This window comes from Dermacentor variabilis, chromosome 8, assembly GCF_050947875.1.
Source record: "Dermacentor variabilis isolate Ectoservices chromosome 8, ASM5094787v1, whole genome shotgun sequence".
Lineage (NCBI taxonomy): Eukaryota > Metazoa > Arthropoda > Arachnida > Ixodida > Ixodidae > Dermacentor > Dermacentor variabilis.
This window is the reverse complement of record NC_134575.1, coordinates 27144200-27161107: the sequence shown is the minus strand read 5'-3', so window position 1 is coordinate 27161107 and position 16908 is coordinate 27144200. Positions and strand designations below refer to the sequence as shown.

Here is a 16908-nt window from a genome sequence, read left to right as displayed (position 1 = left end):
TCGATCATTATCTCGCTTCTGTGGCTCTCGCAAGCCGTTTATCCCGCTTTCTTAATTTAAAAAAATATATATTTCGTTCTGACCTACATTTCGCCACATTAGCATTACAATAGGTGAAGGCGCAAAGAAGAACTTATTAGAGCCATAATTAGCACCATCAATGTACAAAACAAAAGCAGAAAGGTAATTGATGTGCACGCGCATATTCACACTGTATGCCTAAAGAACATCAAAATAAAACACTTGTGAACGCCAAGAAGGTACTCCTACGCATCATAAAGAAGAGGCGTCTCAAGCCTCCAATAAATAATCAATATCGATGTGGACAATGCTTGCGGGTAGACGGGTATGCGCTGACACTTACACTGGGGGCCCCTAAAAGCGACGTGTAATCTACGAAGAAAGGGCCGTTCGTGACTGTGCTCCTGCTCTCACGTTGATGGCGGAACACTTTTTTTGGGAACAGACCATTTTGTTGGAACGTCGAACTCACGATGCCGTCACAGAAAAGGGTGATGAAGGCACCCATTACACTCCTTATGCACTCCAAAAAACACTTCAAATCCTTCGGGACGTATCTTTGCCCCACAACAATAATCGTCATATGACTCTCTTGCGTTTCTTTTCTCGAAGAAGCCCGCTTATCTCGCCCTCGGAAAAGTACTTTTATGTAACGCGTATTGAGCAACAGAAAGCTGTATCGGCAGTTTTTAATGTTGCTCAACAATTCTTCTCATTGACACTTTTCGTGTAATTATAATATGGGAGAAGTTGATTAATTAAGACTAATTATGCAATCAGGCGGAACGCGAAATACACTCTGAGTATCTCCAAGCGACGGAAAGCAACATTACCTTGGTTCTGTCCAGCAACGTGGCATTTGCGCATTCTTTAAATCTGTGTGCGCGACAGTTGGGGCACCCTGTAATTATACAATGGGTATATTTTTATACTGTGGAGAATTTTCATAAATTGGCTCATGTTACATAGCACAATTGTAAGCCCTGAACTGGTTTGCTCGACTCGGTGAGCATCACTTGGACAAAAAGAAATTCCGTATACGTAATCGAACAGTCACGAATTTTTCGCTTCGCAAATTTCACCAATTACGGTGCACATATTTCGATTTACGAATTGCAGCCGGTCAGTTCGCTAGGCGTGTTCACTCGGAGCTAATCCTGGGAACATAGCCCCAATTTCGAGATTTCAATTCGCAAAGTGCACGACGGCATACACTGGCGTTAGTGCGTAAAACAGTGTTTTGGTGGAAAGGTGCGCGGAACAACCGTGCATTTTTAACGCAAGTTTGACGGCAAATATCAGAAAACCAGTGCCATCTTCAGAATTCCTTTTAAGAAGTGCACGCACCTTTCAAAAGCTTATGGGCTACATTTCTTAAATTTTAGTACGCGCCGGTAACGTAATTAGTGAGTCAGTTATGCATTTCGAGTTACTCTGCAAGTACAACGACCGCTTCCTCAAGCGATCAAGTTCGAGGATTAGAACCGTGCTACCGCCACATGCAATCCGTTTTCTTTTTCTGCGTAGTCGATGTAAAAAGAAAAAAAATAAAAGACAACCTATTATGCTGTGTAATGTCGACCTCCTTGTAAGGAGATTTCACTCCATTTTTTTTTCTTTTGTATCGCACCCGCACCCTCCTGGCAGGTGTTCCAACCCGGTGAGCAGTTGCAGGAACCTCAGGCCCTGCACCTGGTCTTCTGTCAAGTGGTGGCTGACGCCTTCGGGCCGACTTGCATCAGGCTGCGTGAGGACGAAGCGGCCAGGTTGCGTACTCTATGCGGTGAGACACGGGATTCGAACTACCGTCCAAGACAACTCCGTGCCAGCTCTTAATTTTTTTTTCTTCTTTTTTGTCGAATGCATTTCTTCTCGAACTAGCCCGTCACAGATAGTTCTTTTCCGCCTTCTTCAGGTGGGTTTCCGGAGAAGGCGGAAATCATTTGCGCAGTGAATCGTGGCGTTCTGGCAGCTAATTCACTAAATTTCACTAAGGTTCACTAATTCTTTAAAAGCTAATTCACTAAAGATTCAAATTTTTGTATGGTCATTCATATTGGGGAACATAATGGAGCGGGGGAAGAAACTTGAAGCCTCGCCGTACGGTGAAGTTCTGTCCTTGACAGAAACCGCCAGACTACATATAGCACACGGCCTTGCAAAATGCCATTCCCCCAAATCAGCTGAAAAACGCGCGGTCGTTCCATTACGTAAGTGAACAGCGCAAACGCGGAAAACCACGTAAACGGGACGAAGACGAGCTCCATGCCTTCGTCCCCTTTACGTCCTTGACCACCCTTTGCGCTGTCTTGTTTACTAAGACGAATTTTAGACTAGCCTGATTCGGCCGCCCTGCTATATGTTCCTGTTAAAAGAATACTAACACGACTCTTTCGATATACCATCTTTCTGTCTTGCGGTGAGTGATGGTCCACGAACTCGAAAATCCAGAGAAAATACTAGCGAGCGTTAGAGTGTCCTAAATGATTTGTTATAATGGGCTTCTCTACGAAAGAATTTCCGTTTGGCTTTCTTGTTTTCAGAAGGTGTATGCATCGAGACGTCACGACGCAGAACGCGGTCACGTGGAAGCAGGGCATCGCGACACTTTGGCGCCAGCTCCGGCTCGCTGTGTGCGGTCTGCTGTGCTGCTGCTCATTTCGAGGCCCGATGCAGCAGCATGACAGACCGCGAAGAAAATCGGAACGAGTACCCGAATGTCGCGATGCCCTGCTCCCACGTGACTAGGTTCTGCGCCGTGGCGTCATTACGCACAAGGCACCTCCTGGGGGAAAAAAACGAAACTGTCCACTGAAAAACTATTGTGGTAAATTATTTAAGGCTCTCGGATGCTTTTCGGTATCTTTTTCTGTGGTTTCGAAGTCCTCTACCGTCATTTAACACAAATAATAATAATAATGATAATAATAATAACAAAACGTCGAAACAGTCGTGTCAGTACTCCTTCAAGGGTCGCCCAGAATACAGCCAGAGGGACGCTTTTTGACAAGTGGTCTTCTCGACGAACCAGCACCGCGTGAACATGCGCCATGCCATCCGCTTACCCGCTCCGTCCTGCTGCCCGCGACGTCTGTTTGCGAGCAAGCACAAAGCGACTCGCTTTCAATAACGATTCTCTCGTTCCTTCTTTTCCTCCTTTCTCTCACCTTCTTTCCTTCACTCCTTTGAATTCACCGCCTCTGTACCCTCTGTTTCTCCTCTCTCTTTCTGTTCTTGTTGTTGTTGTTGATCACGTTTTACGCGCAATTCGCAGACTCTCTGGGCGTGAGCCCCTCGGCGGAGACCCGGACCCCCGTGCAGGCTCAGCGCAGCGTCGTAGACGCGGCGCGCGAGCTGCCCCTCTACTTCAGCCGCATGTTCCCGGCGTCCGGCGGCCGGCAGCTGCCCGACGTGCACATGGTCGCGGTGGCGCACTCGGGACTACGGCTCGTCAAGAGGGACCCGCCGGGACAGCTTCGCGTGCTGGAAACCGTCCGGTAAGGAGCAGCGCAGGGAGTTTCCTTTTTTTTTTCGAGCCCTCGCAGCGAGGGTCGAGCGAGGGAAGCCTCGGGGATCAAGCCAACGTTTTCAGCAAGGAGACTACAGTCTTCGTCAGGACAACTTGTTGCTGCCCTGACGAAGACGTGTCCCCATCTCGAAGGTTTGGCTCCGGAAGCCTCGGGGCTCAAGCTGGAGCCAAGTTTTCAGCAAGGAGACTATCGACTTCGTCGGGACAACTTGTTGCTGCCCTGACGAAGACGTGTCCCCATCTCAAAGGTTTCGCTCCGGGAACCTCGGGGCTCAAGCTGGAGCCAAGTTTTCAGCAAGGAGACTACAGTCTTCGTCAGGACAACTTGTTGCTGCCCTGACGAAGCCGTGTCCCCATCTCAAAGGTTTGGCACCGGAAGCCTCGGGGCTCAAGCTGGAGGCAAGTTTTCAGCAAGGAGGCTATCTACTTCGTCGGGACAACTTATTGCTGCCTTGACGGGAGACGTGTCCCCATCTCGAAGGCTTGGCTCCAGTCCGGGGCTTCTCTTCTGTATAGCGAAAAAATAAAGAAGACCGCGAACGGTACAGGGATAACAAACGAAAGTATGACAACACGAACGCTTCACTAAGTTTAACGAAGTTTCACGTATTGTCTGTCCTAAGCGGAATACATGGTTGCTGAAGATGTAAACGTGCGCGCCTAGGCTGGTGTACTGCATTCTACTTGGCTGCTGACGTAAAGTGTCGGCAGTGGCATATTCGTTAACATGCGACCTTTCCTAAAACTGTTCTTTGACATGAATACCCGAGTTACACGAAAACGTGTCTGACGCGTTGTGGTTGGGCAAAGCGTCAGATGATGTCGCTACTAGCGTTGTTTCTGAAGGTAAAGTTTGCGATAATCCCGTATTCCATGAAGGTTACTTCTTTGCGGACAAGCTTAAGCTCTCTACTATTTCTTGACTCTAAGTTGAACTGGCTTGTGAACTGCGAACTATGTGACCGGCAGGTCATGTTGAAGAACTGCTAAAGAACACTGTATTCCTTTCTTTTACTGGTCACGTGTTTCAGATTCGAAGATATCGCCGACGTGAGTGCTGCCAGACCGCGGACCCTCCAGCTGCTCCTCAGGCACGGAGGGTGGATGACTATCTACTCGCCGAAGGTACTAACAGCGTGGCCTCCATAGACCCCGTGCTGAGATGTTAGTTTGTGGTCAACCCGCCGTGGTTTCTTAGTGGCTATGGTGTTAGGCTGCTAAGCACGAGGTCGCGGAATCGAATTCCAGCCACGGCGGCCGCATTCCGATGGGGGTGAAATGCGAAAATACCCATGTACTTAGATTTAGGTGCACGTTAAAGAATCCCAGGTGGTCAAAATTTCCGGAGTCCCCCACTACGGCGTGCCTCATAATCAGAAAGTGCTTTTGACAAGTAAAAACCCATAATTTAGTTTGTGGTCAACTTAAGCTGTACCTTAACCTTGCTGGTTGGTCCGGGAACACCTCCACTTCATTTGGGCGCGAACAGCCTGTGTGAAGTGCAAGGGCTGTTTCAATTAGATGAGACTCTTCAGAAATACATTTACGTTCACTTGCTTACTCAGATAGCATCATTCTCTCACCGAGCACACTAATGTAGGGCATAAGGTGTCGTTTATGCTAGGCAAGCACTTGCGGAAAAGGCTATCGTGCGAGTCATTATCCACAGATATACCGGAATGCAGGCAGATATCGAGTACACGCATGCCGCCTGTACGTGTCTGTGTGTATGTATGTATGTATGTATGTATGTATGTATGTATGTATGTATGTATGTATGTATGTATGTATGTATGTATGTATGTATGTATGTATGTATGTATGTATGTATGTATGTATGTATGTATGTATGTATGTATGTATGTTCGGCACGGCGTCAGGAACAATATCAAAGCTTTACAGGACACCACAGAGAAACATTAAATCACTTTATATTGACAAGGTAATGTTGCGAAATTTTATTCTCTTGAATTTCGTGGCACAAGGCTAATTATGAAAAGGAAGAACGAATATCAAAGTTGCATCTTTTTTATTTCGCATCGAAACCCCTGCGACGACCAATGTGACGTCACGGATCTCAAAGTAGATTTTTTTTTCTTGTTCGGGCAGTTGTGGCTCTGTAAAAACTTAAATACTCGCTAAGTTCAGTCTTTCGCTCTATGCTTTAGAATACAGTGCACTTTATCATTACCTGTAAAGAATTTACGAGGTCCGAGTAAGAGTTATCAAAATCAAAGAGCTGGTGCTAGAAATTGAAAGTGGCGGCGCCACACGCCTTTCGTATTTAAGTCCTTGCTGGCTTACCAAACCTCTTCGCACCACGGCAATTAAGGGTGGCGTTTTTATTGGTATTGTGGCAGGGTAATTTACTAAAACGGAGAAAATATTTTTTCTGCTCTCTTTAGTGCATTTTAATGAATGAAACTCGAATATAATTGCTCTCCGTAGAAGCCGTTCAGATCAGCCCCATTTCTCGCTCCTCCTTCTCGCTGCATTCCCCGCACTAGTTTGATAATACGGCCCTTTGTGAGCGATTCGCACTTAGAATCGCGGGCAGAAGCTTGGTCGAAGTCGTACGACTTCTTGATGTAACTGCGCAGCGCAAAAAAGAAAAAATGAGCGAAAGTTGACTCAGGCGGACAAAGCGTGCGTACCGTGTTTTCGCGCTGTGTATATATCCACATCATATATTCACACTGTATATAACACGCTTGACATGTTGATGAACTTCACTTGCTGCGATCTAATGAAACGTCTTGTCGTTTCTTTCTCTTTTTTTTTTTCTTCCCCCGTGTCGTTAAAGGCTGGCCACATTCAAGCGTTGGTGCGCCGCTTCGTCATGGAAGGCACTCAGGTGAGCCACGGTTTCCGAGCGTCCATTTCTAAAAAAAAATCCTGCATTCTTTTGGAAACTTGGAAAACCAATAATTTTGCAACGCGATTCGTGGGTCGCGAGTGTGACGGGGTGTCGGAGTCGACTAACCTAACGGAACTCGTCGGGCACATACAAAGCGCGTCCCCTGCAGCGCGGCTACCGAAACCCACGCATGTGCACCGCTTGTCCACGGTAGACGCGCCAAGAAATTAACTTACCCTCGTCGCGCATCGTGCTACAGTACGTAGAATCAAATTAATAATGACGCACTGATGGATTGCGCGTTTAGTGAGAGAGAGGGAGTACGCTCTTTATTGAAAAGTGGAGCGGTTAGCTGTAGCGTATATTCGCCTCCGTGCTACTCTGCAGGGAATGGCTTTAGCGGCGTCGCTAACACTAATGATATGGCGCCGTCTGCGAGGCGGAAATCGACACACACTCACGACTCACTACCGTCTCTCAAGGCCTAGCAGCGTCAAAACAACCAGGTTGTCTCGAAAATGACGATAAAGCATTCCTAGTGCTTTGACCGTAACGCGAGATGGAACCAACTATAATGGCTCGTTTTACAAACTATTTGTTCCCGTCACGACGGTGAAGTGGCAAAAGCCAATTCGGATTGAAATAGGCCGTCTGCGCTAGTCTCGCCGCCGCCATGTTGCTACGCAATCGCGGTAACGTGTGGCCAAACGAACCGTCCGCTTTCCCTCGCGTGATTGGTCGGAATCGGGCTTTCGTCAGCGAGAGCGCAATTCTGACCAATCACGTTAGGGCAAGCGCGACCGCGGTTCGCTTTCCCTCCATTGAATCAACTAGGCCCTTTACAGTTTTCGCAACGGCGCTCTGCATCTGTCTATCGCATTGAGCGAATGGAGAGAATGTGGCGCAAAAAAAAAAAAAGAAACAGAAAGACCAGAGCGCGTGTGTTCGCGCGCGCGCGCGATTCGTGTCACGTGACTTCAAACTTAATCACGTGGGGCGTGCGCGCTTGTCGCCCTGTCCGTCCGCGCGCGTGTGTGGCTGTCGCCGCCGCTCTATCGCCATCGCGCCGTCGTGGTCATTGCGGTGGGCGTCGTGCTGCAGTGTGGTCCCCTTTCGTTCGTGCTTGCGAGCGCCCGTTCCCTCGCTCGCCCGCGCAGGAAGTGCCGGAGTACGTGCAAGCGGTGGCCGACTACGTGACGACCGAGTCCACGCTGCTCAGCTTCCGCGAGGGAGAGCTCATCCGGCTCATCAAGCAACGCTGCGCCGGACTCGACAAAGGTCAGCCGCAGTTTCGCGTGTTTGTGTGTGCTTCCAGCGAGAAAGCTCTTTCCCTCTTGCTCTCCTCGGGGGTCTCGCTAGGGAGTGATGATGATGATCGCTATGGTATACGTAATAGCGCCCGACGATGGCGGCGGTACTTAACGGCGTGTAAGAAAGCGAGAAGAGGATCGCCTTTGTATTTCGTTCTGTTATTGTTGTCTTCTTTTATCTCGTGGCCATTGTGTATCCGGAGTGGCGGGTCAGTCGGTCGGTCATCTTGCGGCGTTCGCAGTTTCCCACGTTTTATAATTTTTTTTCTTCTTTTTCCTTTCACCGTGGATCGCGTAATTGCGTGCAGTCGTAGTACTTTTGCGTTCGGCGAAATACAATGGGCGAGTTCGTCGACAGAAAAAAAAATAATAAACTAGCGCGTGCTGTTGCGCATGGCTTCTCGGCAGCGGCATGCGTGTGAAGCGCGCGGTAAGGCGCGTATTTCAGCGGCAGATGTGAGTGTAGCCTCGATCTCGAAATGTGTCATTTTTTTTCAGCGGATAAGCGGCCCTTGCTTCTGAAAAATTCGAGATATGAAACTTGTTAAGAAAGCAGTGCTCGCGTATAGTTGGTATACGTTCGTTTAAGGCCCAACTCTAATGCATTCCGGCGGCAATCTAGTGGAGGCGTTTCGGCGGGAAATACGGCACCCCCTGCGCTTTTGTAGAATTCGAGATGAAAAATACAAGAAAATCTTCACGTATAGCCAAGCGAATTATGTACTTTAAACGGTGAAATTGATGCCCTCATCTAATTTGACATGCAATGTACCACAGGAAAGGGTTCGCATAGCATAGAAGCAGCACCGAGGGGCGCGGTTTTTCTTCTATCGCAACCATACGAAGCCAGAAAGCATATAGGGGAAGATTTACTTGGAGGAGTAGACATTGTAAATCAAAGGGAAATGAAAGTGTACGATAAAACAACTTGCCGCAAGTGCGATCGAAACCACAACATTCGCATTACCGAAGCTTAGTTTATATATATATATATATATATATATATATATATATATATATATATATATATATATGTGTGTGTGTGTGTGTGTGTGTGTGTGTGTGTGTGTGTGTGTGTGTGTGTGTTCTGTATACTGCCCCCACAAACATGAATACACGTGTTCGATTCTTTACTTTTCGTTTCCCACATAATACTCCCTGTTGAGAGGAAGCGGAATATTCCGCATAATGGCTGCACAGATAACCACAGATGTACTTCAAACATGAATGTTGGCGCGCAGTTATTCCAAATGCCGAAAGCTATCAGCACAGATCTGTTCATGAAGTTCGTCGTGTTCATCGTGTTCTCGATATTGCGCGTGAAGTATATGGTATATGGCTAACCCTTGGCAACAGCCTTTCGTTTTTATGGCCCACAGAAAGTCCATGCGGAGTACTCGCATGACGTCACGCACGCCATTTTCCAGTTCCGTTCACAGCTTCCACTGTGCTGCCGGCGATAAGCAGATCTAGATAACGTTTAGCGCTGCGTCGCCCCGGCTGTACAACAGTATATGGCGACCGCGATGACGTCAGTGCATATCTCCGTATGATGCATCGTGGCCGCCATCTTTGGACATTAGCACGTCACGATACTGCGCGAACAATGAACGTGACGGTATGACTGGCGCATCTTGTGCCGAGTGGCAAATCGACGACGGCGATATAATCCATCGCCGGATTATCTATTTTCGTATGTGACAGCGCGACAGAGACGAAACGCAGAGAAAAGTGCATCATGTACTAATGGAACCATATGAACTGTAGCACAGAGCTCCGCCGGATTATCGCTGTATTATCACTGTATCATGGCCGCCGTGAGAAAACGGCGTACGCGTGATAATGTGGTGCACTGATGTCATCGGGGCCGCGATGTTTAGGCACTTGCACGGTGACAGGCGGCGTCCATGACGTCACGTGAACATTACACACGTGACGTCCGTCATTGACGCCTCTTTCGCCGGTGCGAACTCGGAGGTATGCTCGGCAGTCAAACCCATTGATAACACAGGCTTATGCGCTAAAATACTTAGATATATCAGTAAACGAGAAGAAAGGGGGTTAACCGAGGGGCCCAATTTTTATTAGTCATAAGAAGCCAACAAACACTGACACGAAGGACAACATAGGGGAAATTACTTGTGCCTAATAAATGAAATAAAAAAAACGATACATTAATGGAAATTAAAGCGGATGAAAAAAACAACTTGCCGCAGGTGGGAACCGAACCCACAACGTTGTGGGTTCGGTTCCCACCTGCGGCAAGTTGTTTTTTCATCCACTTTTATTTCCATTCATTTAGCATTTCTTTATTTCATTTATTAAACACAAGTAATTTCCCCTATGTTATCCTTAGTGTCACTGTTTGTTGGCTTCTTATTATATAGATATATCAGGTAATTCGAGAAACTCAAACGCACCTGTACCGAATTTAAGCGAGTTTTCGAGACGCGTTCGTTACAACGAATTTAGGTCGACGCACGCGTGTTGTGGTTAACAAAAATTGCAAGGGCGTACAGTCGTGAGCGATATGAGAGGGATCGTGGCATTCATTTGTAAGCCACGGTTACTCGTGATCAGTAGTCTCGAATCTGACATGTTAAATTGTAACAAGCAGTTCTTGTGTTGAACACCTAAGCGTCACCGAATACGTTTAAGGCGGGAAGTGTTCTTTAGCCAGTATGTCTCCTTTAAATCAATTTGTTTGTTCCCATTCGTATTGCTCGAGGGGGAACAGTTTGTACTGGCACAGTTATTTCACATATGTTTCAAACAATAAGTCTCGCCTGTTATAAATGCAAAAGAATTCGCTTTATCCGGGTTCAATATATTCAAGTTCACTACACTGAGGCACGTGCACATCTCGTGGAACGTTTTCTTTAATATTGTTTGCGCTTACCGCTGCACCGTTCTTGGTCAAATTTCTCAGAGCTAGAGATCGCAAGAATGTTAATTTCTTCTAAACCCTCATTAACACTGCGAAAATACATTAAACGGTGGCCTAGTCTGGCTCTTTCAGAGCACCCTCAGCAGGTCGGCCTCGGCCGTCTTCTTTAGTCGTCTTGTAGAACTCTAACATCCGTTCGTAGTCGCCCTGTCTTAGTTATTCATTAATACTTGTGGATGAGGAGGGAAAACAAACTTTATTTGATCGAAATGGGGGAGGGAATGGCGGAGCCAGGCTGGCCGAGGGGCTAGGTTGGGACTCAGGGGGCCGCAACTCTAGCAGAAGTCGCAGTATACTTACGGATGGAAGGATGGGTGGATGTTATGAGCGTCCCCTTTGGAACGGGGCGGCGGGTTGCACCATTGTGCTCTTGCTATTACACTGCCTAATGACCTACCTAGGTTAAAAAAGAAGAAAAAAAAACAAACACTGTGAACTCCTACAACCAAATTTTCTGATCCCGTATTGCGAACATTGCTTTTGTACGTCTCCGTTACGTCACTAAGGTGCCGTCGCCTAACTCCATCTGGCGGAGAAGGCTTTCGCGGCCGCACTGCGTGTCCGTCTGTCTGTCTGCCGGCGCCGCGGCGACGTTCGGCTTGACCTGCGCTCGCGTGTACGACACGCCCCGATGTGCGGGGCGAACCGTGGAAGGGAACCGACGCGAGCGCTCGGTTCAGGGCTCAGGCACAATGGCCGACGCGTCACGGCCGCGTCACCGGGACACTGGGTTGGGTCTGCTTCGCGAAGCGGCTGCGCTCTGCGTGCGGCCGTGGCCCACTGACGGGACGGGACGACGAAGACAGCGGCCTCCTCTGGCGTCGTGGTGGTGCTCGTGGTGCGACAAGCGTGTGTTCCATCACGCCCCGCGCGGCCGCACTGACACGTCCCCCACCCCCTCGTTTCCTGCCTTGGTTGCAACGGGGGATATACGACGCACAGTGGACAGTGGATCCGTGTATGGAGGTGTGAATTGTGCGGTATGCTGTGCGCGGCTGGTCAGTCTCCGGACCGGCCCCGGGCCCTGGCCGAAGTGTTCAGGAACGCCGCCGCGCAGACGAGGAAGGCCGTCGGTCAGCTCGTGCTCGCCGTCCAAGGTATTCTCGGGGTGTGTCGTTACGTTCGACGTCGATTGACGAGAGCCCCTTGGTGAATGGCGCCCGTTCACGTGGCACGTTTAGATATTCTTTTGTCAACTGTGTCCATTCGTGCATTCGTATGCGCGTATTGCGCGCCGATGGACGCGCCGCTGGTGGCGGCCTTGCGCAAAACACACGGGAGAGGAGCCAGCCGCGCGCCGTAGTTTGTTGCGTCGTTGATCGGGTTTCTCTGTCTTATTCAGGTTTTCAGAGCAAAATAGGCAACACCCTTCGCATGTGTGGGGTGGCCAACGCTTCAAGGAATGTCGAAGAAGAATTGTTGCAGGGTGGGGGGGGGGGGGGGGAGGGGGGGGCTCAAATACCGGCGAAAACGTGCCGGCGATACGGTTCTGATCATTCCCCGCAAAGCCTCATCAGCGGGAGCAACGGTAGCAAAAATGGATCGTCGCTTCGGCGGGAAATTCCTTGTTCTCATCCTTTCCTTTGTCTCGTCGGTGTTCTTTTCCACTCGATCATAGACGCGTAAGCGACGAAGTTCGTCTGCAGTGCAGCATGCGGTTTAAAGGCTTTTCGCTAAAGTTCGGAATGCTGTTTGCCGCTTACATTGTTTTCCGCTTCTTTACCGCGTTGCGCTAGCTAGGCAGCACGACTGCACGAGCGCATTGTGTTGTATGTTAAAGCTAATGAAGTTTGCAAGAACTGAAATTGTTGGTTTTATGTAGCCCGGTAAATCCTCGCACCAGCTGTCGCGCACTTCATGTTTTTACATCTATTTTATGCGTGGCTTCGCACATGTTTAACTGTTCCTAGTTGCTCCATGCATAACTCTTGTTGATTCTATTGAGCTGCGAGGTTTTCACCCCTGCTCGTTTGTAAAGGATATAAATCACGCTGTGTCTTATCGGAATGATACCAAGGAAATCCTTCTTTAACAGATCGATTCTTTTCGCCCAAGGGCATCTTAGATATTGTTTTTCTTAGAAATGTGTTTTGAAAATTGGCAGTTCAGGGCGAGAATTGCTAATAGTTGCTGCATATGGTATTCTTGTTCCATTTCTCTCTGAAAAGTTCGCATCACGTTTGGGAAGTCATCACACCTCGATGCTGCCTGAGCAGACTTAACACGCCGAGCGATTTGTTTGTTTCACAACGTAGTCCCTTCTTGCATGTGAATTTTGTACTCAAATGAATTCATTCTTATTATGCTTACGTTGCAGAGGGCTAGACCCGGCCTTGCCGCCAGCGCTCATCTACTTTGACTGGCGCTGCTCTGCCTTTAAATATATCATGTGGCACCTCTCTCTAGTAATGTAAAAAAAAAGTACGGAAAAGTTAGTCAGACTTTAGCTTTGTACGTTTCCAAGCAGCTCCCTTGAGAAATTTAAAATTGCAAAAAATGCAGTGGGAACGGCAGTTCATCGGCGTAGGCAGCAAAATTGCATCGGCGGTACAGCACTAACACGCGCTTTTATTAACTCGTGCGTTTGGTGACTTCGTTGACTAGTGTACGCGTTTCCATCAATATATTCGCAATTACTTTTCTTGAGGCGTCTTCAACTGCACTTATTCGGCGATGTCGCATGTATTCATCGGTAGAAGAATCACAATGGCATATGAAGACACCGCACCGTGCAGATTTGTTTGATATAAGTGTGCACTAACGACGGGTGATAATTATTGAGGTACAGGAGCAGCATTACGGCAAGGGTAGAATTAAAAAAGAAGCTATCGAGAGATCGCATTACTCAACAGAATTTATCGGCCAGTTAACATGAGCTCCACTTCATGTAGATGGGGTTCATGGCGTTTGGCTGCGGGACGCACCTGGCACGTATGTGGACCATGTTGTCCCAAACACCGGTAACATCGTGTTCATACCCGCTCCCACAGAGGTCAGTGTCTTCCCTACAACTGTCACCGCAGAAGCAGCAGCCTGGCACCCGAACAAAAGAGAAATCGCAGCCGCGAACGTCAGCCATCCTTGCTGCAAAGAGTTGTCGTCTGCTACTGCTCCCGCACCTACTGTTGGAAGCGCCCGCTAGGTGGCTATCAGTGGCGCCTCTATAGGCGGTGCACGAGGCTTATATAGGCAAGGAAAATTCTGCAGTGGGCTAGTTGGTTACAGGTTGATGACGAGTTGGTTACGAGTTTTTGCGCAAGAATAATGAATAGTACAGACTGGAGTGCGTACACGTATACTCAGGACACCAAGCGCGAACTATCAACTGATAATTTATATACACAAATTAATTTATGTAGCTTATATAAATATCAACATGGCCACAATTAGCACTTGACCGGGGTAGTTGGAGAAGTATGGGAGAGGCCTTTGCCCTGCAGTGGGCGTAGCCAGGCTGATGATGATGATGATATGATTATGATGATAATGGTATAGATATCATGTGATAATCATATAGCGTTGCGGAAGAGCTAGGGACATATTTGTCGCCAACGTTTTCAATGGGTGGTCTCCTTAGCAATGTGGGCTACGACGTGTTTCTGGCTCCTGTAATCGCTTTCTGCGCTTGCAGTGCACAAAAGCACGCCTTCGAGATTGGCTTCCGCTAATCCAAGTGAGTAGTCGTCCAGGATTGCAACTTGGACACCAACCTATACTATAATAAATAAATAAGTCCACTCCTCTTTACTTTTCTTTTTTCATGTTACATGAATGAGTGCGTTTTTCTTCTTCTTTTTTTGGTTTGCGCATTGATTAACTTGTTGATCTTTCAGCATCTTGGTTGAGCAAGATCGTCCTAATGCACACTGGGGACTTAGCAGTCTCTGGCATTCATGCCACTGCCGCGAACGCGATCGAGGCATCGGGTGTATATAAAGGCACTTGAGAGTTCCCCTTAGACAATTGGCCGTGCTCTGATTATGCAGGGTATCCCGGCTAAGTTTAGCCGAAGTTTTAAAAGCACACCGAAGTACTTCAGGAGGACGCGACGAAATGTATCTTTGTTGGCGATCGCTCAAAACCGAAATTTGAAACGATGACGCTCGCACGCATAGCAACATGTGGCCCAGGGACCCGTGCACTATCACAATCGCGCTTCCATCTCAGCGATAGATTATCGCTCTAAATCAGGCGCCGCATCTCGGTGGCTTTATCGCGGAATCCTTGGTCCGCATGCCTTTGCTCAGGCGAGTATAAGACCTCAATTTTGTCCTTTGACTGCGCCCCGTATCCCAAGATAGCGTAGTCATGGTATTTTAATTAATTTTGTGTATCCAATTCGCTGTGCTTTTCGGCGATAATCCGCAAGCCACGCAACATATCTGTACATAAATAAAGTGAAAAACACGTTCTCCTGGCGATTAGAGTATACAGTGGGACAAATGTACAGGTGTACTGAAACAAGCGCGAAGTGCTGTTAGGTAAAAAGAGCAGGCCCCGTGCAATTACTCTGGAATGTCCTGTTAAGTTATTCATGTACAACGAATTTAGTTTCAACATGGTCAAAATTGTACTGATGCGCGATAGTAACACTAGTAACGATAACAACAATAGTCGATAACGGTACCAGATTAGTATGAAATAAGGATAGTAGCTTTACGGGCCGTATACCCTTGTAGCATTCGTTACTGACTAAATTAACAATCATGGTGCCACGCGTGCACGAACAAACACGAACACATTTCACTCAATGACCGCGAAAACTTTCTGTCCAAACACTGGAGTAAGGAAGCGCGGCAGCAGCAGCGAGCGAAAACACATTCGTGCTGCATCTTGCTTCAAGACGGACTAAGCGGCGAAAACATAGCGCACACGAGGCTGTCGGTACTCGGCACACTGTGTCCCCATCGCAGAACGCAGCAACCGCCAGAGGGGAAACCCACCCTCTCTCCCCTCCCCCGGAGCCTTGCGCGCGACGGAAGACGGCGCACTTCCCTCCCCGCTTTCCTCCCTTGCGCGCTCGAGATTGAGCCGCCATCGTTGGCTCACCCTCGCACGCTTTAACTCGCCCATACAGCAAACGGCGCGCGGCGACGATGTTATCGCCCTTGGACTTTATACGGAACATCACGGCGTCGGCAGAAATGCGCCTGGAGTGTCCATATGATTGGTGTCGCAATAGCATAAATCCGAAAAGGTTGCAATATGCACTGGGTAATTAAAGCTTTGAGGCTAGCCAAGGCGACGCGATCCAATTGTATCGGTGGAGCAAGAGAGTGAAGAGATTCATTGTAGTAGTAGTAGTAGGCCTCACGCAACAGAGTGACACGGGATATATCCACCACGGGTTGTTTGTGAGCACGTTTTCTAGACGCGCTGGTTCACGCTGACTGCAGGCTGGCTGTACGGCGTCACGGACACCGGCGACAGCGGCCTGTTCCCGTGCGAGTACGTGGCGCCACTGTCGTCTGCTCGACCGCACGGCTTCTCGGCGGCCCCGGCGTCTGCTGTTGGTGCTCGGGGAGACATGCGCTCTCCGTCAGAACACGCGCCTGCGCTCAACGGAGCAACGACCTGGGTCGAGGCTAAGGTGTGCACTTCCCTTCATCCGGCACCTTTGACATTCATCAAAGGGGATCGTAACAGGGTCAGCTTGTCCCTGTGGCCTATTACGCTTTACGGAATACCGCGATTTACCAGAGGCTTCAACAGCAGCGACACCTTGTGATGCTTTAACAAAGCGTTACGAACATTATTGTGATAACATGGCCGTCTTCGTCGTAGGAAAAAACAATATAATCCATAATCCGCACGTTAAAGACATGTTGCTGTCGACGCTTGGCACCAGCAACTAAGTAGAATGCGGTTTGGTAATCGCCTTGTGTCCTCTCTGGTTAAACTCTTCCCCACAAGACGGCTCTACCAACGCAGATGCTCACGTCTGCGTCTTCGGTATACTAGTACTCCGTAAGTATTACTTCGACTCTTTATTGAAAAGACTTAACGTAGCGCAGGTGCACACGTATGTAATCCCGGGATGCCAGAAGACTTATCCGGGAACAGCAGAATTGGTGGTTACACCTTGTGGTTGTGTGTTAAACCGTGACGCCTTATTTTTTTTTTCGACTAAGAAAGTGAACAAAAGCTTTCCCGATGATTATGCTGCCACCAGCGTGTTCGCCCGAGTGACCGCGCGTCATAAGCGGAACGCAGCGGGTGACGTCAGTACGACTTCTGCGCCCAG

The 16908-nt window shown here is 48.5% G+C and overlaps 1 protein-coding gene across 1 annotated transcript in view; it reads left to right on the top strand.

Annotated features, from left to right (window-relative positions):
• Myo10A (unconventional myosin 10A) overlaps positions 1 to 16908 on the top strand; it is a 132401-nt gene that overhangs the window by 99205 nt on the left and 16288 nt on the right. Inside the window, exons 34-39 of the mRNA XM_075701573.1 lie at positions 1669 to 1804; positions 3296 to 3518; positions 4582 to 4675; positions 6354 to 6404; positions 7565 to 7685; positions 16061 to 16254. Coding sequence (XP_075557688.1) covers positions 1669 to 1804; positions 3296 to 3518; positions 4582 to 4675; positions 6354 to 6404; positions 7565 to 7685; positions 16061 to 16254 — 819 coding nt within the window. The remainder of the gene's footprint in view (positions 1 to 1668; positions 1805 to 3295; positions 3519 to 4581; positions 4676 to 6353; positions 6405 to 7564; positions 7686 to 16060; positions 16255 to 16908) is intronic.